Genomic DNA, 26,752 nt, shown 5'->3' with positions numbered 1-26,752 from the left:
GATTCTTTCCTAGTCATCCCCACACTCTCTGCTTTAGGTAGGATAGTATACTTCATTATCTGTTCTTTATAACCTTCACTGTCTTTTCAGTTATTCAGAGTTTAAGATCTTTTTAATGACTTGTTTTCGTTTATATTGTTATTATGCATAATTGTTCTTTTGGTTCTGTTTATTTTTACTTTAAATTCATTGGGTTGTACAAATCTGCCCATGTTCCTATAAATTCTTCATGCTCATCAATTTTACTAAGTAATGATAATAAAAAATTACCCCCCCCAAAAAAAATACCAGTGGCTTTCCCAGTTTCTCTTTCTTTCTTTTTTTTTTTACCATAAAGAATATTGCTATGAATATTTTGGTTTATGCTGGACCTTGCTTTTGACTAACCTGTGGGGATTATGCTTCTATGATTAAAAAAAATGCAACAATTATATAGACCAGGTAAGAAAATTAGTTTATTTCAGAGCATTTATATATAACAATGAGCAGAACTCATATTACAATTAGCTGATTTACATTTAAATTGTTTTCTTGCAAATGTTTTGCACCAGACAAGAAAGTCAATAACAAACAAAAAAAACCCTAGCACATTTTAAATTTCATTAGATGTTTAACATTACTGATTACTGATTAGATGTTAAATTACTTAAAAATATGACTCTTTAAAAATCTAAAATATCAGCAAAGATTTTCATTAATCCCAGGTTTTAAAAACCCCTTAATTTTCAAATGAACTAGCTTGCTTATAGTATCTGGAATAAAATTATAAAGCTATCCAATTTGACTTCTGATCCTTAAGGATTAAATGTGATTTTATGCACTGCAAAACAACTAATCCTGACAAAGAGAACTTCCCTGGCCTATACTTAGTGACAAATTAAAATTCAGACAGCTGGTTTGGTAGATTCAATATTTTTCTGCTAGGAATCTGTAAGAAATAATAGTACTCTATGGTTCCACTTAACTAAACTAGAACCATATTAGTTTTTTGTTATAACTATCAAGTTATACAGACATAGAAGTCAAATTCTCACTGAGACAAACAAGTTTCTTCATGATACAGACAGGCAAAACAAAGTGAACAGTAGTATTTTAAACATTGAAAGTTTTTACTCTTTAAGGCCAAATGGTCTACATATGGAACAAGAACTCCATTCCTATTACAGTCTGGAGTTCATCTGAGTCATCAACCTTTCCAACTTGATTGCTAGAGCCATGTTACCTTTAATCTTCAACTTCCCTGACATGAATGCCATTGTTGGCTTTAGTTTTCCTAAAACAGGAAAGAACAAAAAATCAAGTGGAAAAAACGCACATTATTTCATTTGTACATATGTTTACTATAGCTATAATATTAATTACTGAAAGAATCTACTACAGTCCTAGAACTTTCTCCATATAGTTAAGTGCAGAGATGTTATCTTTATTTACTGAATTTTATTAACAGCACATAGGGAAAATTCTCCACTTCTAGGACCAGAAGTTAACTAAGGATTATATAAAAGATAAATAAAAAATGATAAAAAAATTATATAAATAAAAAATTATAAAAAGATAATAGGGTAAGTGGAAATAAAACTAGCATTTAAATGATCAAAACCTGAACACTAAATAAGCACATTAAAGTTATTGAAATAAATGGTGATTAAATAAGACATCACTTTAGTAGTTTATTTCAAAATATCACATATTTTAGTTTTAAACTTTAAAATAAGAACAAATGGATGTACTATTAATAAAGAATTAATGTTATTTTGGAGGAATCACTGTATATGGACTGTGCATGATGCTTTTTTTTTCCATCCACCTATCCATCCATCCATCAATTTAATAAGCATTTTAAAATAAATACTTATTATGAGCTGGACAATTTCTAGGGAGTAGGAATACAGACAAAATAATGTACATAGGGTTTAGATACTATTTTGGGAAGGTGGGGGAGGGAGGAGAATTGTATTAATAGTAAATATAAAATACATAAAGATAGATACAAAGTAATTTCCAGGGGAAGGGCACAGTGAATTATCAGGGGGTGGGGTGGGCTTCCTTCTGGAGTGCTGCTTGAGCTTAGAATGAAGCTTGAGAGTTCTATGGAAGAGAGATGAAAAAGCACATTCTAGGCCTGGGGGGCAGCAGTCTGGGCAAAAGGGATAAAGACAGCCTATAGGATGCTGTGAATAGGGAATCTCAAGCAGATTACTTTGACTGGAGTGGACCATATGTAAAGGACAGTAATGTTCAATAAGCCTAGAAAGGAGTCAACCACAAGCTAGGTTTTTGAAGTGCTTTAAAAGCCACACCGAGGAGTCTATATTTTATCCTTTAGACAGGAGGACACCACTGGAGCTTTTTGAGCTGTGACATATTCCTATATGAAAAAATGTAAGTACTATATACTATATCAAGGGGATTTCTCTCTAAATAGCACCACAACCACCATCACTACCAAAATACCAACTCTATTTCACAAATACAGACACAAAGATTCTCTTCTTCCATATCAACTTCTATTGTACATCTGGACACAAGAAACAAAATGGTAGCTAGCCAAACTTAATTATAATGTGCAAACTATCTAATTTGGACTAACATGAAGAATGAGATTAATAATGATTTTAACTATGATTATCAGAGACCAAGGAAAATGATCTACTAAACAATTGTAGTTGCAGATTTTTTTCCTGTGCTAAGAATAAGAGGACCTATTTTTGTTAATCAAAACATTACTGAAATCTGACTTTTTTCAAAAGTTTATTTATATTAATGTTTTGGATTTTGCAATTAAATATTAAGTGCTACTTTTCATGTATCCTGCAAAATAAAAAAAAATTTAAGGATTGCACTTAAGAAAAATGGTATTAGGGGCCGCTAGGTGGCTCAGTGGATGGAGCACTGGCCCTGGAGTCGGGAGGACCTGAGTTCATATTCGGCCTCTGACACTTAACACTTACTAGCTATGTGACCCTGGGCAAATCACTTGACCCCGGTTGCCTCACCAAAAAAAAGAAAAGAAAAGAAATATGGTATTAAATAACCTCAACTTGTAAATATATCATAGGCTTTTGCGGGGGGGGGGGGGGCGATGAGGGTTAAGTGACTTTCCCAGGGTCACACAGCTAGTATGTGTCAAGTGTCTGAGGCCGAATTTGAACTCAGGTCCTCCTGAATCTAGGGCCAGTGCTTTATCCACTGCGCCACCTACCTGCCCCCCCCACTACCACTTATAAATATAAATCAACCAGAAGATGAACTATAAAGGGATTCTTGGTTTTATATAAAGATTTACAGGGTTCCTTTAAATCTTAACTTGAGGTCTGTTAATTTGTTTTTAAAATATTTTCATATATATTTCAATATAATTGGTTTCTTTTGTAATCTTATGAATTTTTTTTTTTTTTTTTTTTTTTTTTAGTGAGGCAATTGGGGTTAAGTGACTTGCCCAGGGTCACACAGCTAGTAAGTGTCAAGTGTCTGAGGCCGGATTTGAACTCAGGTACTCCTGAATCCAGGGCCGGTGCTTTAACCACTGCGCCATCTAGCTGCCCCATGAATTTTATTTTATAAATTTAAAAACAATCTGAGAAAGGATCCTTAGGCTTCACCAGACTTGCTAAAGGGATCTATGACCCTTCTTTTCTGAAAAGGTTAAGAATACCTCTTTAGGGGCAGCTAGGTGGCACAGTGGATAGAGCACCAACCCTGAAGTCAGGAGTACCTGAGTTCAAATCTGGCCTCAGACACTTAACACTTACTAGCTGTGTGACCCTGGGCAAGTCACTTAACCCCAATTGCCTCACTTAAAAAAAAAAAGGAATACCTCTTTAGATAACATGTAGTACATTCAAATTTTGCATTAAAGAGCTAAGTTCAAGTATAGGCTCTGCCTCCTACTAGCTATAGTGGGTAAGTTATAACCTCTCTGAGGCCATTTCTTTATCTAGAAAATGAAAATAATATTTAAAAAAAATTTAATTAAAAAAAGAAAATAGAGCTAATAATTTTTACACTGTAATTCAGAAGGTTATTGTGAGGAAAATGCTTTGTAGACTGTAAAGTGCTAGATCAGGGGGGGCCTTAACCTTTTTGACAGTTGGACCTCATTCTCAGAATAATGCTTTTAAATCAATAAAATAGATAGGACTACAAAGGAAGCCAATTATATTGAAGCACAGTTATCAAAATATTTTAAAAATAAGTTCATGGATTCCAGGTTAAGAATCCCTATATGAGGTACTGTTAACTATTTTACAGCAGACACAGAGGAAATAAAGCTAGAGGGCTCAGTGGATAGAGCATTGGGTCTGGAGTTAGGAAAACCCAAGTTCAAATCCAGCCTCAGGCACTTACTAGGGAAGTGACCCTAGAGCAAGTCACTTAACCTCCATTTGCCTTAATCAACTGGAGAAGGAAATGGTAAATCAACTCCATATCTTTGTCAAGAAAACCCCATGGTAAATTAAAAAGGTTTTGTACAAACAGAAACAATGCAGCCAAAATTAGAAGGGAAGCAGAAAGCTGGGAAACAATTTTTACAGACAGTTTCTGATAAAGGCCTAATTTCTAAAATATATAGGGAACTAAATCAAATCTATAACAATTCAAGTCATTCCCCAATTGAGAAATGGTCAAAGGATATGAACAGGCAGTTTTCAGATGAAGAAATCAAAGCTATTGCCATATGAAAAAACGCTCTAAATCACTACTGATTAGAGAAATGCAAATTAAAACAACTCTGAGGTACATCTATCAGATTGGCTAATATAACAAAAAAAGAAAATAATAAATGTTGGAGAAGCTGTGGAAAAATTGGAACACTAATGCATTGTTGGTGGAGCTGTGAACTGATCTAACCATTCCAGAGAGCGATTTGGAACTATGCCCAAAGGGCTATAGGACTGTGCATACCCTTTGACCCAGTAATACCACCACTAGGTCTATATCCCAAAGAGATCATAGAAGAGGGAAAAGGACCCACATTTACAAAAATATTTATAGCAGTTCTCTTTGTGGTGGCATTAAGAATTAGAAATCAAGGGAATGCACATCAATTGGGAAATGGCTGAACAAATTGTGGCATATGAATGTAATGGAATACTATTGTGCTGTAAGAAATGATGAGCAGGAAGATTTCAGAAAAACCTGGAAAGACTTAAGTGGACTGATGCTGAGTGAAGTGAGCAGAACCAGGGCAGCTAGGTGGCGCAGTGGATAAAGCACCAGCCCTGGATTCAGGAGGACCTGAGTTCAAATACGGCCTCAGACACTTGACACTTACTAGCTGTGTGATCCTGAGCAAGTCACTTAACCCTCATTGCCCCGCCAAAAAAAAAAAAAAAGAAGAAGTGAGCAGAACCAGGAGAACATTGTACACTGTAACAGCAACATTGTGTGATGATCAACTGTGATAGACTTGGCTCTTCTCAGCAGTGCAATGACCCAAGACAATTCCAAAGAACTCATGATGGAAAATGTTCTCCACATCCAGAAAAAAGAACTGTGGATTCCAAATGCAGATTGAACCATACTGTTTCTACTTTTTTTTTCCTTTTTTGAGGTTTTCCCCTTTTGTTATAATTCTTTCACAACATGACTTATGCAGAAATGTGTTTAATGTGATTGTACATATATAGCCTATATCAGACTGCTTTATGTCTTGGGGAGGGAAGGGAGGGTGGGAGAAAAATTTGGAACTAAAAATCTTATGAAAACAAATGTTGAAAACTATTTTTACATGTAATTTGAAAATAATACTCTTATGATTAAAAAAAACAACCCATGGACATTATTAGGCATGCTATGAGGTCATGAAGTATCAGACATGACAATGACTGAACAACAACAAATAGAGGAAATGAAGGGGAGAAGGTAATTTGGAAGATGATGCCTTAGCAACCCCAAATTAAACATCTACAGAAATAAAGACAATATAGAACCTTAAAGTTATAATGCATTTTCAATGGTAAAATGAGTCAATGTATTTTATACATTGTTATACTTGTTTTTAATGAACACATCTATAAAATGAGCTGGTTTTAAAAATATGTCAATGTATATATAATATTCACTATATCCAGATTTCTATTCTATTAAAAAATTAAGATTGTCCCCAGTACTAACATTTTGTCTTAGATATTTTTGCTAATCAAAAACTCACCAAAATTTGTCATTTAAAATATTTTTTTAAAAATAGCATGTATGAGGTCATTTTACTTTATCTTGTAATGCCCTCTATTGACCAAAAGAGGCGATTCTATCTGATTAGAATATTTGGCCATTTTCATTATGGAATACTGACTAAATGCCTACCAAATTATTTAACTAGCAATTATTAAGGGTCTGTTATGTGCAAAGGCACTGTGCTGGGCAAAGAAGATAAAAAGATAAATACAGTCCATGGCTTCAAGGAATTTAATTTTTCCAGGAGAGGAAACAATGGATATATAGATAAGTCAGTACAAAATATATACTAAATAACCAGGGCATAGAAACATATTTTCTTACCTCAAGATCCTATAACCACATAAATAAAGGAAGGAGAGGGAGGGGGGAGGCAAGGGAGGGAAAAGGGGATAAAAATTGGAACCCAAAATTATAAATAAAAATGTTTATTACAAAAAAAAATAAAGGAAGGAGAGATGTTAAGAGGGAAGAAAGAGAGAATGGGAAAAAAGAGAAGGAATCAATTCTATGGAAAACCCTTAATCTGTCTATAAACTGTTAATTTTGTGCTGTATTCAATGGTCCTTGTCAGTCTAAGGGAACACATTTATAAGAAATATAAAAATAAAAATGGGTTCCCTTTACAAGTTGATAAAAGATCATCATATTTATAAAGTATGCTATATACTAAGTTCACACATAAGAGCACATACTAATATAAGTGAGATTAAAGGAATGCCCTGATCTCTCTTAATTAGTAGTCAAAAAATTTACATTTTGAACATATAAATTACTAAAAAATGACATATCATAGGATTTTACCTGAAAACTTACAAAAAATTCATAATTAAGGGCATTTCAGAAAAAATAACGAAGTTTCACAAATGTTAGGAAAATTCAAGGTTTTAAAAAGATCAGAAAAATCACATACATCAGTCAAAAATGTTTGTAGGTTACAGCTGAAAAAGGAATAGTTATCTGATCAAATCAAAATTCTGTAGCTTTGGTCCCAAAGCAAAATCCATAGAATAGAGATACTATATTATCTTTAAAGTAAATTATAAAGATACCAGCAGAATAAAGTTTCTGGGTATAATAAATAATAGCGTAGAATTTATTTACTCCTAAAACCGATCATTCTCCTAACTTCTCTATTTCTGTTGAGAATACAACACTCTCCAGTCACTCAGGTTCAAAACATCAGGGTTGTCCTAGACTTTTCATTCTCACCTTTCCTATCTAATCAGTTGCTAGGTTTTGTGCCCCTCCCTAAAGATCTATCACCACCTTCATCTCTCCATTCACATCACCCAACCACCTTAATTTAAGTCCTCGTTACCTGGGCCATTAGCCCAGCTTCCTAATTGGTCTCCCTGCCTCATGTCTCTGCTCTAATATTCCTAAAGCTCAGGTTGTCTGCTATGTTGTTTCTTTGGACCAGAAAGTTGGAGCGGCTCCCTGCTGCTGCCAGGACAAGTATTACTGGCCCTCATGATCCAGGCAAACTGGCCACATGCGCTGTTCCTTCGAGAGCACAATTCACTCCCCACCTCTACATTTTTGCACAAGTGAGAACCATTCCAGCAATGCTCCCCCTTCTCATTTCCATCTTTTAGAAACCTCAGGTTCTCAGGCCTCAGTACAAATGCTACTTCCTACAAGAAGCCTCTCCTGACGCCCTCAGTTGAGAGTGATACCTCCAACTCTCAAAAATACTCAGAACTTCTTTTGCATATATTTTCTATTTACTTATCCATGTACATGTTTACTGACAGTAGAATTTAAACTCCTTGAGGAGAGGGGGTTTCATGTTTGTCTTCATATCCTCAGCACCTAGAGCTCAGTGCTGGGCACCCAGGAGATGCTTAATATATCTTGCTGAACTGAAATAAAAGGAACTGGACCTGCCTATTACAGTATTATTTTAATCAGTGTCTGAAGTTGCCTGAGCTCTAACTGGGGGAGTAACCCACACAACTTGGGAGACTCTTGGTGTTACATGGCTCGGATATAATTTGTTTTATATGGTATGGTTCTAGAATGGATCCTAGATTCAATCACCTCCTAAGGAATTTTTTTGTTGGTCCCAGATATAAACGGGTAGATTTAGAAGAAGCAACTCAGGAGTTTCAAAGACAAATTGAGGTTGTGGTGTTCTTTATCATGGAAGTAGCCAGACCTGAATTTTCCCCAAGAGATTCCTATTTCTCAATAAACAGTTCTGGACTAATCTCAAAATTTCTGTTGATTGAAAGCAGTTATTTTCCACTTGGCTACCAGGAACAAATCAAGTATAAGAATTCTTTTTAATACTACAATTCCCTGTCTTCAGTGCTCTGTTCCCCATAATACTTGCTTGCTAGTAATATACAAAGAAAGTTGATTTCCAAAGTTCACTCATGTGTTAAAGCAGGTACTTGAAGAAAAATGGTGATAGTAATGGCAGCAGTAAGTACAGGAACAGGGAAATGGAGGGGTGATCCAGAGATTATTCTGCAAGGCAAGAAGTTGCTCAAGATTCATGGGAACTCCTTAGATTAAAAAAGTTCTAATCTGTGATTACCAAGGAAGAGAGTAAGCATACACCTTAAAATAAGATTATATTCATTTTAGCTTAAAACACACACACACACACACACACACACACACACACACACACACACACACACACACACGTGAGATGGACTGATTTGGGAACTCACCTGAAAACATTTTCACAAAATCACTAGTGGTCATGGTCATGACCACATCTACTGGTTCACTAGGCTGTCCAGATCCAGCATTCCCACCATTGTTTTTAAGATCAAGGTACCAAGTTCCACCATCTTCACCTGTGAGTAAGAGAAAGTCATAAAAATTATGTTTTCATCAAACTTGACAATGGACTAAAAAGAGGAATATGAAGGAGTTGGACTGCATAAATTGGCTTTTTCTTAACACTACTTATGAACAACATAATATCTGATTTGCAAGACTATAAGTTACTTCTTTTTCTGTGCCCCCAAATTGGTTTGTGCTTTATAATTCAGTAGATTACTTTGTATTCCCTAATTCTTAGAGGCAAAGGCCTCAACAATTTTGCTTGGAAATGGTAGGTTAAAACAGCAAGGCTTCCTTTGAAAAATGAAGACATTAAAAAAAAAAACAAAAAGAAAGTAAAATGAAGACATGTTGAGTGGAGTTTGAAGTGCCAGGCAATCCAACCATAATTATCAAGGAGATTGCTACTGTTCTTGACTTTCCTCTATTTAGAATAGTAGGTGTTCAATAAATATTTGCTAAATTGAATTCAATGCAAAAGTTAATAGAATTTATCCTTACCAGAGAGTTCAAACAGATAAACTGCCTGAGTAGCTTTAACAATATCTTCACTGAGAGCTGTCTTAAGAATTTTAAATGTTTCTTCAACTGCTCCAGCAGCCAATTTTGGTTGTTGTAGATACTGTTTCCAATCTTTTGCTGGTGGAGCTGCATCTGTAAGAAAGGTGGTAATGTATACATGTGAAATCTTAGCAACACAAAGCCAAACATTAAGCATTAGTTAACAGGTACCTATCAAACATTGTACATATGATGCAAACCTATGTTTACAGTTTGACCAAAGCCTGTGACCTACAGTGCATTACTTAGTCCATCTAATGGACGCTAGAGGATTAATAAAATGATAACATCTAATAACTTTACATACCCCCAGATTGTTCCATTTGAAGACATCAGCCACTCAGAGAATGATTAGAAATAGTTCTGAGATGCTTTTGTTTAATAGGTTCCCTATGATATCACCACCACCTATCAACTGGAGGAAACAACAAAATGCTTAAATTCAGTTTAATAAGTCAACTCAACATTTATTAAGTGCCCAACTATGTTCTAGGAGATGCAAAGTTGAGATAAGATATAGCTCCCCCACCCACTCCCACCCCACACTGAGAGGTAGCAGGGCATAGTGGATAGAGTGCTGACCTTGGAGTCTGGTTCAGGTCCTGCCTCTGATATACACTAGTTGTGTGACTTAACCTCTCAGTGTTCCCAGGCAACTCTCTAAGACTAAAAGTTGCAGAGGAGTTACCCATGGACATCAGTGGAAGGAGTTTCCACACTGGGAATTCCCTATATTGATGCAATGAGTCACAGGTCTGGACCAAAAAGAAAAATAAAATTCACCCACTGGCAGAAAAGCAGACTTGGCCTCCCAAAACAAACAAGACAGCAAGACCTACTCTTGCAAAGAGGGCTTGCCTTGGTGGTTTGAGGAGATGGGATAGAGGAAGAGAAAGCTATAAGATCAACACAGCCTCAAATGTATGAAAACCAAAATACTTCAGTGAGTATAATTATAATTATAGCTGATATTTACTATGCACTTTAAGGTTTACAAAACACTTATACTATCTCATGTGATTCTTACAACCCTGTGAGGTAGGTGCTATGAAAATTCCCATTTTATAGATGAGAAAAGTGAGGTTCAGAGAGGTTAAGTCATAGAATCACAGATTTAGAACTGAAAGGGACTTTAGTGACCACCTAGTCCAACCCTCCCTTCATGTTACAGATGAGGACCTGGGGCCCACAGGGGTTCTGTGCCTTGCCCAAGGTCACAGAGCCAGCAAGTGTCTGAGGCAGGATTTGAACCCAGGTCTTGATGACTCCAAGTTCTGCTCTCTATCCACTACACCACGCTGCCTCTCAATTGTATGCGTACTGGACACCCTACAATTTCTGATGGCAAAAGCACTCATTACCTGAACGTTTACCTGGAAACTGGTTACTTGAAAGAACTTTCTCCTTCTGAATACCAGATGTCCAAGTTCTAACTAGGGAAGAAATCAGGAAAAACTAATATACTGGAAACTTGTTATAACTCTTCACTAGAGAGGAGAACTTAGCAGGGGGAATGGGGTCCCTCTAGGGTCTATTTAGGTTTCTTTTAAAAATAAGTTACAATTAAACCTCATTATCAGGCTACTTTATCTAACTTGTCCCATGATATTAACCTTGAGAATAGTGTTATAACAAGGCTTCAGCACACTCTGATGTTACCCAGTTCTTCTCCAAAATAAACCAACATTTAAAGAGTCAATAATAGGAAGAAAAACAAAAACTAATTGTGATGCTATAAAGAGCACTGTGTTTGTACCTTCCTTATATACTTATCATGTGTATTTTCTATTATGGTATTTGCATACAAGTCATATCCTCCTACTAGACTGCAAGCTCCAAGAGGCAGGGACCTTATCTTATCTCAACTTTGCATCTCCCCCAGAGCCTAGCACAGTGCTTCAGCACACAGTAGGCATTTAATAAATATTTATTGAGTTGAATTGAACTGAATTTTCCAATCAGTTTTTTTAAAATGGCTGCAAGGATAATATTAAGGGTCTCTGGCTTTTTTCTGTCTGCAGCCGGTAGGAGGAAAATAAAACCCTTCTTTGTCTGGGGGGCTGGGGGTGGGGTTTAAAGGATCCTAATTATTTATCCCATAGTTTAACTTATCAAGAGTTTTCATAGCAAAAACAAGTGTCACTTTTTGTGGGCAATTATTTTATTTTAGACTACTTTATATATTATTATCATTACAAACCCATAGAAAATACAATCATCATCTTACCTTGTTGTTTTTCCACTTCCTTGGTAACCAATTCAGGGTATTCGTCCAAAAAAAAATCTGGTAATAAAGGGTGGCCTAAAAAGGATGATCCAAAACCAAACAGGTAAATAAATGAAAATAACTCCATATAAATTTGATGACATTGATCTTGTGTCCCATTCTTGGAGGGGCTTATTTTTAACTAGTGGATGTGATTAGAAGATATGATGACAAACTAATTCCCCAATTAAGATGCTAATAACAAATATGGTTTAATGCATTATTCTTCCTAGGAGTATCCACTATTTAGCACAGAACATGGCATAGAGTAGTTGCTTAACAAATGCCTCTTGACTGACCAACCAACTGCTAAATCACTTTATAGGGAATTTCTCAATGACCACAAGTCTTAATAGTCCAATTGATTGAACAGATTTCCTGAGCACCTGATACATAAATAAAGAGAATTCTTAATCAAGGTATGAGAATGGGGGAGATAGATTAGGGCTATGCATATCATATGTGGGAGCAGACCATCATTCTGTCTGGCACAACAGTCTTGACCTTCCCAAAAATATACTAGGTATGAGAGATTTTCAGAAAGGTTTCATAGCCCTAAAGGTTTGGGAAAGCAGGTTTTCCAATATAATATCCCTAAACAAAAAAAATCTCAATTTAAAAATTTTAAGACCAATTTGAAAGACTAGCCTTTATTTTTTATTTTAGATAACTTGATTTCTGATGTTTAGGTTGAAGAAGGGAAAACTGAGGAGGAACATGGCAGCTGTCTCCCAGGATTTGAAGGGCTGTTATGTGGAAGAATTGGATTTGTTCTGTTTGGACCCAGGGGTTGACCTGGAACAACAGACGGAAGTTGCAAAGAGACATATTTAAACTTGTTGTCAGAAATAAATCTATCTAATAACCAGAGCCATTCAAAAATGGAATGGGCTATCTTCGAAGATGGTGAGTTTCTCTTCACTGGAGGTCTTCAAACAGAGATTGGATGATTATTTATTGGTTATATTATAGCAGGGATTTCTTTTGAGCATATGTTGGGCTACATAACTACCAAGGCCTCTTCCAACTCTAAAATTCTAGGCTTCTGATTCTGGTAATATAATCTGACTTTTAAAGAACCACAGATAACATTCCCATCATCTTTTTCAAAAACATAAACTTTACCTGGTTTAACTGCATAGACATCAAAATTTTTAATTCCTTCTTCCTTTAACAGATTTTCATCAATAATAAAATTGCCAGTGAAACTTTTGGGTTTACTGAATATGGAATATGCAGCATCGGCAATGATGTCAGCTTTTCTGCATTGGCTTTCAACACCAGATCCTCCTAGCATATCCATAGCAGCAGTATGTATGGCTACAAGGCAGAAAAAAACACACACACCACACAGAATCAAGTCACATAAACAGAATGTAAAAGCTGGCCCATGCTCCCTCTCTGATTTATCAATTCCAGTTAAAAAAAAAGACGAGAGAAAATTGTGTAATACAGCAATGGCTGGGGGCAGCTGGTGGAGCAGTGGATAGAGTACTGGCCCTGGAATCAGGAGTACCTGAGTTCAAATATGGCCTCAGACACTTAACACTTACTAGCTGTGTGACCTTGGGCAAGTCACTTAACCCCAACTGCCTCACTAAAAAAAAAAAATACAGCAATGGTTGATAGTATACATAATTTCATATTTTTGTTTTACCATTTGCTGACAACAGCAAGGAAGGATATGTTTTAACTTTCATAATTTGGAGCTAGAACAGTAATAAGCTAAACTTCTCTGAAAAAATTTTACAAGTAAGACTTTGTACTACTTCAGATGAGACCTTTCTCTATACTAAGTATCCACCCCTCTTCCTTCTCACCTTTCAGTATCCAATTCTGCTCTCCATTCTAAATAAACCCAAAGGGTTTTTTCCAGTACCATTTTAAAAATCAAACTTAGATATTCCCTAAAAGGGTTGCCTGAAAAGGATGTCTTAATATCAATGTCCATAATTCTATTCTGAATATGAAAGATGGAAAAGAATTTGTTTTGAAGTTCCGATTAAAAAAAGGAAATAGAATTCCTTCTTAAAGGTCCAAAAGCAGGTGACTGCAATAAAGATACATTAAAACAAAAGATCTTTTTATTTATTTTTTTTTTTCAGGGCAATGAGGGTTAAGTGACTTGCCCAGGGTCACACAGCTAGTAAGTGTCAAGTGTCTGAGGCTGGCTTTGAACTCAGGTCCTCCTGAATCCAGAGCCAGTGCTTTATCCACTGCGCCACCTAGCTGCCCCACAAAAGATCTTTTTAAACCAAAATATTTGAAGTTCAATAATTCATCATCACCTCCTAGTAAAGTACAGTAAGATTACTGTATAAATGCTTTATTATATTCTGTATTCAGGGAAATTTCTTAAAATGGCACCAAAAAAGAAGGGTATTGTCAAGTTTTAAAATGTTATCTGGGGTCAGCTAGGTGGCACAGTGGATGGAGCACTGGCCCTGGAGTCAGGAGTACCTGACTTCAAATCCGGTCTCAGACACTTAACACTTACTAGCTGTGTGACCCTGGGCAAGTCACTTAACCCCAATTGCCTCACTTTAAAAAAAAAAAAAAGAACTTAAATGTTATCTGGAACACTTTAAAAAAATGTTATCTGGAAAAGACAATAGTTCACAAAGAAGAAACTTGTGTATAACCAAGATCAAATAAGGAGCTGTGAGAGAAGAAGCCTTCAACAAAAGATTTTGCAGCAAAGCTAAGCAAACAAGTTATACTAGTTACAAAATTGGCTCTCAGCAAAAAGTCTCATTAAAAACACACATCAACAACTGTGTGCTTACTGACGATGTGTTGGGTAAAAGATAATAAATGATAAAAGTCAATGAACCTTAAGGGTCATCAACTTAAAACTAGAGACCTTTTAAAGAATAACTAGAAAAATGAGTTCAGATAGTTCTTAGGTCATTTTTGTTAGACCTTATAGATCTCAATACAATATGTCCTTTGTAAATCTAAAGGAAAGCTTGAATTTATTTTCATGAATAAATCACAACAGTGGATCAATGAAGTAGATGCAAATAAGTAAGAAAATTCAATCTTTTTTTTTTTTTTTTGGTGAGGCAATTGGGGTTAAGTGACTTGCCTAGGGTCACACAGCTAGTAATTGTTAAGTGTCTGAGGCCGGATTTGAACTCAGGTCCTCCTGAATCCAGGGCCGGTGCTCTATCCACTGCGCCACCTAGCTGCCCCCAGAAAATTCAATCTTTAAAAAACTGTAGCCAACATTTTAGCTTGAGTTGTGAACTTTACAATCCTTGGGTTGTTGCACATCTTACTGGATCTCCACTTGGGATATCATGTTGGGACCCTCTAGGGGGCCTTCAAGTCTAAAAAAATATAGTCTCAAATACCTTAGATTGATTTAGTCTTCATAATCCCAGAACTATTCCCTAAACTCACTTTTGTGGATACTAGCTTACACCTTCAGATCTGAGGCAGACAATTATTTCAACTATGAATATATAGTAGGTCTCTCCTGCTGCTGGGACATGGGAGGAGTGAAAGTATCAAAGTACCCCTCATTAGTTCTCATTAAAGAGAAACTGGGTTCTATTAATTGTGCAGTCTCACTTATTATTTTTTCTGCTAAATTTCATACTCTGGAAGCATGCCTGGATTAACTACTACTGATGAATTTGTAGAGGATGAAGAAGACCAAAAGTCCTTACTTATTTCACTTACATACACCAAAAAACCCAAATCAATCTTTTGTTCAAGCTCCTTCACCATATAGCTTTTGGAAGTTACCTCAGTTCTTGAAACCTTCAGACCAGATCACTAGAAAATTTTCTGACTTAGGATATACATTAGGGCAATAGTGAGCCTTCCACTTAGAAAGTAAGTATGTGAGAAAGTAAAACAGAATAATAATGAAGACAAGTACTTTCTGTAGATCTACTACCTTGTGCAAATAATTTCCTTGACCCCAAGAAAAAAAATGAATCCCAGAAAACCTTGATAATGCTTAATTATTATGCTGCTTCATGAGTCCTGCTATATCTCTCTGAAGGCAAGGACTGTGTGTTCCATTTTTACCTCTAATAATACTCAGTAGGAGATGTGACTATAAATTAATGACAATGTGATTTCTAAAAAAAACCCAACATTCCAGAACTTGTGTATCAATACCAGTATTGACCTTGTTTCAGACTAAGAATGGTCAAAGACGAGGTTGATTTATTCACCTTCGTTTCTCATCAGATTTGTTCCTAAAAGAACGTAATTAAAACTCTGAAGGTAATTCATGTATTTATTCATTCAATAAGCATGTATTGAGTATATATGCTATGTACAATGCTAGGACTTGCGACACAGATGGAAACAACATAGTCTATGCTCTCAAGTAGTAGTTCACATTCTACTGGAGGGGAATACAACATATTCAAAGATAAGGAAATACAATATATGTGCAAAATAACTGTAAAAAAAACAATTATAACAACATAATACAACTATTTTACATTAAAAATTAATGTTTATATATGCAATAGTTTATTAGCTACTCCTGTGTCTTCTGTTTTGCTTGTGGATTCATCTTTATATTTGTGTTTGCACGTATTTTTTTTTTTTTTTTGGTGAGGCAATTGGAGTTAAGTGACTTGCCTAGGATCACACAGCTAGTTAAGTGTCTGAGTCCAGATTTGAACTCAGGTCCTCCTGACTCCAGGGTCAGTGATCTATATATGCATCTATTTTTATAGGTATTTTGCAAACATTTCAATTTATTTTTTTAAAAAAGGAAAAAGGATCACTGATTTGCACATGAACCCTACAACTGTCCTGCTTTTTCTCCACTTTGAAAAGCTTTTACTTTCCCCACAGTTTAAGTTCTACAGATTTGCAAGGTACAAATTTACTTTGGGCTTTCACATGCAGATGAAAATTCTATTATTGTTACTATATATTAATATATTTCTACTAATTCTATTTATTAATGTATTAATTAATATGCATGTATTAAACATCTTTTATAGTAGGACCTGCAAGGTTCAATTTTCAGTATTTAAAACAGTAGCTCAAATGAACTGTTCCTCTGGTAGTTAAACATAGAGTTTGGGATATTCATTGTCAATATTTTAGGCTATCACTAAACATAACTTTAAATGGACTTCTTTGCCTAAAAAAGAGTTTATATAGCATGTTTTTTTGTTTGTTTTTTTTTGCAAGGCAATTAGGGTTAAGTGACTTTGCCCAGGGTCACACAGCTAGTAAGTGTTAAGTATCTGAGGATGGATTTGAACTCAGGTCCTTCTGAATCCAGGGCTGGTGCTTTATCCACTGCACTACCTAGCTGCCCCTATATAGCATGTTACAAAGTACCTTACATAAATTACATACTGTAAAGCTTCATTCTTTCCCCTCTTAACAATTTTTGGGGACCAAGCCTGTGATTTCATTAGTATAGGGCTCATTCTCTACTAATGCAGATCACAGTCTGCTTTGAAGATTCTTAAGACTCAGAGAGCCATTTAGGGCACTGCAAGGTTACATGTTAGGCTTAGGGGTCAACTATATGAACCTGGACATTTAATCTTTTTAAGCCTTGTTTTTCTCTTTTGGAAAGTAGGCCCTACCTGAAAATGATCTCTGCCTTCTTAAATTATCTTAGAGCACTTCTTTGAGGTCTGCTTTTATCCATTATGCCATGCCCTCTCACCTTAATAAATATAGCTGATATCTATGTTGCATTTGATGATATGTAAGGCATTTTACAAATGACAAATTTGAACCTCAATGCAATGCAGTAAAGTAGGCATGATAATTATTATCCTTATCTTATAGCTGAGGAAACCAAACCTCTGGAGACATTAAATGTCCTGCCCATGCACACAGCTGGTGAGTGTCAAAGAGGGGGTTCTAGCCCAGCTCTTCTTAGCTTCATGTTGAACACTCTTTTCATTATACCACACTGTCTCTCACTAGATATGGGGGGGGGGGGGAGATAGTAAAAAAATTATAAGGATGGCTTTTGTTTGTTTCTTCTTCTTTCTTTCCCCTCTCCTCTAAGAAATCTGCAGTTTCTAAACCATATGGCCTATCTATGACTTGTTGTTGTTTGTGCTTCCTTCTCAAAAGGCCCATGACACTGGGATGATGTCATGACTTACACTGAACTGGATTTAAACGAGGGAAGGCTGTGCAAGGTATCCAACCTCACTCTTTCCTCCAGAGCCATCTGGGTCCAGTGGCAAGATATTCATCAGGAACACTGGAGATGGCCCCGAATGTTTAAGGCAACTGGGCCCAGGGTCACATAGGTAGTAAGCATCTGAGGTGAAATTTGAACTCATATCCTCCCAACTTCAGGGCCAGCGCTCTTATCCACTGCACCACCTAGGTGTCCCCTGCCCCACAATCTATGATAAATATTTGTAGACATACTAGTCATAGCTGGGTCCTTACGTGGACTTTGGGAGCCTTGTGGGTCCTAGAGAATGATTTGAAGATATAGAATCAATCAATATTTATTAAGTGCCTACCATGTGCCAGGCACCATGTTAAGAACTGGGGATACAAGTAGAGAGAATGAATTAATCCTTACTTTTAAGAGTTCACATTCTAGAAGACCAGAAGGTACTATTAAAGTTATGAAAAGTTGTTTCAGGACAGATAGTTATTCGTAAAGAGAAAAGGGCCTAGGGGGCAACTAGGTGGCACAGTGGATAAAGCACTGGCCCTGGATTCAGGAGGACCTAAGTTCAAATTCGACCTCAGACACTTGACACTTACTAGCTGTGTGACCCTGGGCAAGTCACTTAATCTCCGTTGCCCCACCAAAAATAAATAAATAAATGAAATTTTAAAAATAAAAAAAGAGAAAAGGGCCTAAAGGTAATTAAAAGTAAAAAGAGTAGGATAAGGATTTTTGAAAAGACAAAAAGGCATAAGGGGTTCTTTAGAGTTTGGTCTGCCTTATTTTACCACATGGAGATTCCCTGAGTAAATGGTCTCAATGTTGTATATGTGATATTGCAATGTTTCAAGTCAAAATAGGAGATTACTCCAAAACAAAAAGAAAAAAACCAAACCCTACCCCAAAACAAATATCATCCTCTGAAAAAAGAACACAGTATAAGGCAATCTACTTCACAAAATGAGAGATTCAAAAGTTAAAACAACCTTCTACCCCATGACAAAATATCTATTGAGAATAAAAATGTCTCAGAATTGACCAAAAATTGAATTTAAAAAATTGAACACACCTGTTTTAGGCCACAAAGCATTGACAGCAATTTCTCCTTTAAATTCTTCTGCCATTCCAAGTACACACATAGACATACCATATTTAGCAATAGTATAAGCTGAAAACAAACAAAAGCAAGGTTTAAGATAGTCGATCCATAGGGTTCATATAATAATTTCCTTACATTGGTCCTTTTCTAAGACACATCTGTCTGTTTAGGCTTTTGAAGAACACAAATAGTACAAAATAAGAGTTGGAAGTAAAAATAGATTATTTTAAAATAACACTTTTTTCAGAGAAGGCTTTATTTATTACTAGTTGGGCTGAAACATTCTAAAGAATAATTTAAAAGGGATTGTAAAAAATTTATTTTTTCTCATCCTTTTCTATAGGCTACATTAAAGACCACATATTTCAATTTCAGTGTAAAATCTCCCCTGGAAAAAGTCCCATCAATGTAGATTGGCATATGCTCTGCAATTTCTAGTTTTAGGGAATTGTTTGGAGGCACTGAGAGGTTAAGGGACTTACCCAGAGTCAGAGGACCAGCATGTGTCAGAGACAGTACCTGAACCCAAGTCTTTCTTACTCGGAGACCAGGTTTCTATCCTCTATGCCAAAGCTTATTAAGCTGTGAGATGTAACCCCATATGGAGTCTTGTAAATGAATCTGGGGGTTGCAAAAAATTTGGCAGTAAATGTTTGATTTGTATACCTATTTTATATACCTATGTGCCCAGGTCACATAAAAATTTCTCAGGTGAAAAGAGTCACGAGTAGAAAGAGTTTAAGAAGCCCTGCTCTATGTCATGCTGCCTCTTGCTATACAATTTTAAATAAAGAAATTAAGATAGTTTATTCTAGGGAAAACTGTGGCTAAGAAAATACTTTCTAATCTGTTCACTCCAATCAATCTATGATCTAAATGATTTTGACCTTTATAACTTTAGAGATTCATACCCTGATAGAAATATAGCATGATGAATACCGTTGTGCTATAAAAAATGATAAGGAGGATGCTTTCAGAAAAACCTGAAAAAACTGAAATGAACTGATGAAGTGAAGTGAGCAGAACCAGGAGAACATCATACACAGTAACAGCAATATTGCACAATGATCAACTGTAAATGACTTAGCTAGTCTCAGTAATACAAAGATCCAAGAAAATTCTGAAGGACCCACGATGAGAAATTCTATCCACCTCCAGAGAAAGAAGTGATGAAATCTGAATGCAGATCAAAGCAATTTTTAAAAAACTTTTTTTACTGTTCTTAGTTTTTGTTTTTTTTGTCTATTTTCTTATGTTTTATGACAGCAGATGTATAACCTTATCAAATTGCTTGTCTTCTCAATGAGGAGGTTGTGGACAGAGGGTGGGAGATAATTTGGAACTAAAAATTGTAAAAAACAAAGGTAATTGGGAAAAATTAAAATTAAAAAAAGAAAGATATAAGTTGAAATCAAATAAGGATCACAAGGATTACTATGCACAAGCATGGTGATACTACCACAGTAATTATGCATTCTTATGAAATCATATGTTAATATGTTGTATCAAAGGTATAGATCTGAAGGAATGAGTTTAGAAGGCAGAAGTAGGAGGAAGATACAACAGTAGGGGAAGAAGAAAAGTTCCCCTTATTCATACTAAGGCCAACACTTTTTTTAAGGTCATCACTTTTATTTCAAGGGTGGAATCTGTCACCTTTATATAAAGGAAACCAATTCATAATCAAGGAATTAAAAAATAGTCACCCTAGTTAATAAAATTGACAATTAAAGGTAATCCTATTTCATTTGGTCAGGTTGAGAATGTTTAGCCAACTCAATGAAATAATGGTTTATCTTTTCTAACTCAGTGGGATAACAGGGTACCCAGGCAGTTTGGCTAGGAACTAGAGACAGAAATGATTAGTTTTTCTTCTCTGAACCTCAGACTGGAATGAAGCTTTCCTCCAGAATAGAGCCAGTATGTGTTTCTTGATTTCACATCATTTCTTTTGAGTTATGCCTCCTTTGCCTGTCTCAATCAATCTACTATTTATCAAGTACTTGCTATGTGCCAGGTACTAAGCATACTAAGACAAAAGTGAAAACACATGGAAAGCAGATTGGAGGAGAAAGCACTAGAAGGAAGGAGGTACCTAGAAAGACTTCATGAGCATTCCAGAGATGGGGAGAGCCACTGCAAAAGCTGACATCTAGAATTATCAAGTTTTTTAAGCCCCTTTTCCTCCTGGAGTTTGCTTTTAAGAACTACAAGTAAGGCACAATTCTTCTTTTTTTTTTTGGTGGGGCAATGAGGGTTAAGTGACTTGCCCAGGGCCACACAGCTGTTAAGTGTCGAGTATCTGAGGCCAAATTTGAACTCAGTTCCTCCTGAATCCCGGACAAATAGTTTATCCACTATGCCACCTAGCTGCTCCCCACAATTCTTCTTAATGAAGATATTCACTTCCCAAACCTATATCCATTCTATAGATTTAAATAATTCAATCATAAGTTTTATATAGAAGTTAATTTAGGTTCAATAATGTCATTCAAAAGCTTAATAAATTAGGGCAGCTAGATGGCGCAGTAGATAAAGCACTGGCCTTGGATTCAGGAGGACCCGAGTTCAAATCCAGCCTCAGACACTTGACACTTAACTAGCTGTGTGACCCTGAGCAAGTCACTTAACCCTCATTGCCCTGCAAAAAACCCCAAAAAAACAAAACAAAACAAAAAGCTTAATAAATTAACCAACAGGGACAATCAGATTTATTTTCTCTAACACTTACCACAGTGTTGTTTGAACCAGATTGGATTCAGGTTTAATGGTGGGCTGAGGTTTAGGATGTGAGCAATTTTACTCTTTTTCAAATAAGGAATGCATGCTTTTGATCTGTAAACAAAAGCAAAAAAATAAAAGTTAGCAGTCTTTTAAACACTTCTCTCTATATATAAAATGATATTTTTGGCTAGGTTATACTTTTATTTATTTATTTTTTGCGGGCAATGAGAGTTAAGTGACTTGCCCAGGGTCACATAGGTAGTAAGTGTCAAGTGTCTGAGGTCACATTTGAACTCAGGTCCTCCTGAATCCAGGGCCGGTGCTTTAACCCACTGTGACACGTAGCTTCCCCAACTAGGTTATATTTTAAAGATAACAGTAGAATCCAAGACCATTCCAGAAGACTCCTGATGGAAAATGCAACCCACATCTAGAAAAAGAACTAATAGAGTCTGAATGCAGATCAAAACATACTATTTTCACTTTTATTTTGCAGTTTTTTCCTTTTGTTCTGTTTCTTCTTTCACAACATGACTAACATAGAAATATGATTTACATGATTGCACATGTATAACCTATATCAAATCGCTTGCCATCTTAGGGAAGAAGGAGAGGAAGGAAGTAGGGGGACAACGGAGGGAGAAAATTTGGAACTCAAAATTTTATTTAAATAAAGAATGTTTAAGGACTTATGAAAAATGCAAACCATCAACAGAGGAAGAATGGATGGTATCTGAATACAGACATAAGTACAGTTTTGTTAGCTCATCTTTATAAAGTTATTTTGTTTATTTTCTTTCACAACCTGATGATGTTTTGCATAACTGCACATGTATGACTCATACTGAATTGCTTGATTTCATAGGGAGGGTTGATGAGGGAGGGAGGAAGAAAATTTAGAACGCAAAGTTTTTATAAATCAATGTAAAAAAAAGAACATTAAAAATTGTCTTTACATGGAATTGGAAAAAATAAAATACAACTTAAAAGAAAAAAGAAGATAACAGTAGATATACTCAGAACTGGACTATGCCAGTGAGAGTAAACTACTATTTATGTTTTTATTCTAGGGCAGAGGTAGAAGTAGGAATTTATTACCACCTCTAACTAGTGGTCTAGCAACATGCCCACACTTGTGCTGAAAATCTAATATTGGGCATACTCTTTTCAAACCTAATCATATCACTGATTTTAACTTGCTAAACACTATAAATCTGGTTTGTTGCTTTTCAAAAACAACAAAATAATCTTTTTTCCCTTGAATATTTTCACACATATCAAAAACCTAACTCCTCTAAAAGCTTTATATACCATTCAAGGGGAAGAAATCCATAGCATATATATTTGTTATCCAGGATAAAAGTTTCCAGAAACATCATAATGATCATCAGTAACAGCTTACATTTATATAGCATGTTATGGTTACAAAGAGCTTTCACAGATTACCTTGTTTGATTTTCATATTATCCCCATGGCAGAAGGTCAAAGGTGATGACAAAGGTCATCAACAATGCTTTACTGATAAGGGAACACAACCTGTGACTTACCCTAGATTACACATCTAGAAAGAAGCAGTCAAATATAACAATATAACACCACATGGTGTGATTCAATAAGCCACAGATCTGGGTTCTTCTCATGGTTCTAGCACTAAGTAGCCATATGGCCTGAGGCACATTATGTAAGTCTCCTCATGTCCCGCCCCTTCTACCTCCCCAACCACCTGAGATGAATCTACTATATCATTTGTAAAATCTTATTCCGGTTTATGATTCTTTGAGTCTGTAAGGTTATAAGGTAAATATGTTTTCCTATATACTACATGGCTTCAACAAAAATGTATCATGTAATGAAAAGTGTATCAGATCTGGAGTCAGAAGACCTGAGTTTGAATTTTGATTTTATTACTTATCAGTGTGACCTTGGGTAAATTACTTCCCCTCCCTGCCCCTGTTTCCTCATCCCTAAAATGAATAGATTTGGACTAGATAATCTATGATCCTATGAAATATCTTAAAAGAAAATATTTTATAATGTTCCATAATACTACTGAACAATAAAAAAAAAGCAAACCCTCATAACAAATATATATTGTCAAGCAAAACAAATTCCTACACTGGCCATGTCCAAAAATATGTCTCCTCCTACATTTTAAGTTATGGTGAATTCTTTCATCTCAACAGTGTGTAGCAATCATACTATGCTAGAGCTACAATTTACAAAATAAATACCACTGCACTGAAAGAGTTAATTCACTACCTAGGGAAAGACAATTTATTCATAGAATTAGGTTCAATTTTTAAAAATTAAGCCACATTAAACCTCTCTCACATTGGTTCTTACATTTTACAATCAATTATTTCCATGCCTTTGATCTAGACCACTTCTATTTTCAAATGAGCATCTGTTCCTTTTCCTAAAAGCATAAAATCCTTTGTCAGTTGGTTATTTTTTTTTATACTATCAAGACTCAAACTCTCTATTGCAAGCGCAGGCTTTTATGTGTACAATATGTATGATTTTCAAGTATGCTTCAGTTGCACTGGGTAGAAAGCAATCATGACTGCTTTTTTATTTAAAGAGAGAAAGTGAACTTCAAAACATCATCTGGTTGGAAAAGAACTCTAACTCAGGCTGCATGATCATATTTTCATGTTCATAAAGAAAAGAACTCATTTGATTTACAACAGAAAAATAGGCTTCCTTTTGATTTGTCAAACAATATATCCCTCACCCCACCTCCACTAGACCAGGTGCATTTTTCACAACTACATTTTCTTTTGCATTACCATGAGAATAATAAGCATTATTCTTTATACTAATGCTAAATTTAACTTATATAAAGAAAAATAGAATCTATGCTACTTTGTAATAATAAGATTTTCATAAAAAATGAGAGGAACTAAAGATACCATGTGTGTGAGGGAAAGCATACATTTAAAAATCTAAACACCAGGGACTCAAACCAAGTGAAGGATAACAGCAACTCTTGGAATAATAAAAATAAAAACAAGATGAAAATGGAGGACTTTATATTTCCTCCATCTTCAAAATATATAACCATATATGGGCTTTTACATATCTGAGAATCTATTGTTTCTGGAGTTAAAAGTTGAGAAGAGATTCCTTCTCTCTTTGTTTCCTCCTTCTGCGCAAAGACTGAACTCCCAAGCCAACTGACAGTGCAACTGCCAAATGCACACGACACTTATTTTCAAAGCTAGCTTCTTTCACAACAGAGAAGCCAGATGTGAAGATGGCAAAAGTAATGATGTACCCTCTGAAAGGGCTAAACAAGCTGTAATGTGCATCAAGGAAGGTGTACAACCCCATGTCCCTCCATCCACAAACCAAAGGGCTGTTCTTCCTGATAGGCAAAGGAAGGGAAGGGGGTGCACCTTTTCCTAACATGGAATCCCATGGAGAAGATACCTCCTGGATTCAGTAATGTTGGTGGGATGACTCCCATTTAAGTATGGATAATTATAAGCTAAATTTATTACAGTAAACCCCCAATCCAAAAGATAGTAAGTAACCTATTGATCTTTCCTCACCATTTTAGAGAGGCAATGGGGTATAGCATAAAGTATTGGGTTTGGCATCAAAAAAGATGACCTGTTTGCTCCTCTTCTGACACTCATTAACTATGTGATCTTGAGAGTCATTTCCCTTCTCTGAGTACACGTTATCATGGAAAGCAAGAACTTTAGGAAAATAAAAACTAATTTGTTTGAGTAGAGCGAAAGTTACTGCCATGCCATATGCCACTGCTGTCACTATCCAATTAAGTGCTCAGCGAGCACTCCCTAATCTGGTACCCAGTCAGGACGTAATATCCCATCTAAGATTAGGCTTAGCGGATGGGTTAGTTACCTTTCCCCTCTTCCTTTTTCATTCTTTGTAACAAGTAATGGCTTGCTGGGTAGGAACCGGGGTAGAAAGAGTTTTTAAATGAAGGGGATGGAAAAGACAAAGGATAACAGTAGAAGTTAAGGAATTTTTTAAAGAATTAGTACAGAGAGGAGGAGAACCAGGAGAACATTGTACACAGTAACAGCAACATTGTGTGATGAACAATGGGGATAGACTTGGCTCTTCTCAGCAGTGCAACGATCCAAAACAGTTTCAAAGAACTTGTGATAGAAAATATTCTCAACATCCAGAAAAAAGAACTGTGGATTATGAATGCAGATTGAATCATACTGTTTCTATTTTTGGACTGTTTTTTTTGTTTGAGGTTTTTCCTTTGTGCTCTGATTCTTCTTTCACAAGATGATTAATGTAGAAATATGTTTGATGTGATTGTACATATACAACCTATATCAGGGGGCAGCTAGGTGGCGCAGTGGATAGAGTACCAGCCCTGGAGTCAGGAGGACCTGAGTTCAAATTTGGCCTCAGACACTTAACACTTACTAGCTGTGTGACCCTGGGCAAGTCACTTAACCCCAATTGCCTCACTAAAAAAACAAGAAAATTAAAAAAAAAAACCAAAACCCCAAACAACCTATATCAGACTGCTTTCCATCTTGGGGAAGAGGGAGGGAAGGGAGGGGGGAGAAAAGAAAAATTTGGAACTAAAAATGTAAACAAATGTTGAAAACTATTCTTATATGTAATATGTAACTGGAAAATAATAAAATAAAATTTTTTAAAAAGGAATTAGTACATGTAGTATTCTCCCAAATAATGTGTCATTTTTTTAGCCAAAGACTGAGGAAGAATACACACTGACATCCTATACTGTTGTGTTGTCAAGGAATTTTGTATTTTTAAAATTTAATTTTCTCTCTAATATATTAGTGCTATCACTAAGATGGACCAAGCAGCCTATGATGCTGTTTTTGCTGCACCTAGAGATGAGAATATAGCTGGTGAAGAAATAGTGCTAATGGACTTGATCCACCATGATGGACACACACACACACACACACACACACACACACACACACACACACACAAGCTTTTCCCCAATGACAACAGA

The 26,752-nt window shown here is 35.8% G+C and overlaps 1 protein-coding gene across 3 annotated transcripts in view; it reads right to left on the bottom strand.

The window, feature by feature from the left end:
• Window positions 1–433: 433 nt before the first annotated feature.
• The window catches only part of HSDL2 (hydroxysteroid dehydrogenase like 2), a 179,342-nt gene continuing 153,023 nt past the window's right edge, over window positions 434–26,752 (bottom strand). For 2 of the 3 annotated variants that reach the window (XM_043976809.1, XM_043976810.1), the window contains 7 exons: window positions 21,776–21,879; window positions 19,015–19,113; window positions 12,932–13,126; window positions 11,768–11,842; window positions 9,481–9,633; window positions 8,862–8,990; window positions 434–1,273 (listed from right to left, as the gene is read on the bottom strand). In XM_043976809.1, coding sequence (XP_043832744.1) covers window positions 1,161–1,273; window positions 8,862–8,990; window positions 9,481–9,633; window positions 11,768–11,842; window positions 12,932–13,126; window positions 19,015–19,113; window positions 21,776–21,879 — 868 coding nt within the window. In that variant the 3' untranslated portion in view covers window positions 434–1,160. Of the gene's footprint in view, window positions 1,274–8,861; window positions 8,991–9,480; window positions 9,634–10,901; window positions 10,974–11,767; window positions 11,843–12,931; window positions 13,127–19,014; window positions 19,114–21,775; window positions 21,880–26,752 lie in introns of all 3 variants that reach the window. The other variant, XM_043976811.1, reaches the window with a different exon arrangement.

Source organism: Dromiciops gliroides, chromosome 1 (genome assembly GCF_019393635.1).
Source record: "Dromiciops gliroides isolate mDroGli1 chromosome 1, mDroGli1.pri, whole genome shotgun sequence".
NCBI lineage: Eukaryota > Metazoa > Chordata > Mammalia > Microbiotheria > Microbiotheriidae > Dromiciops > Dromiciops gliroides.
Note: the sequence above shows the minus strand (reverse complement) of the source record. Positions and strands in the feature narration are given on the sequence as shown.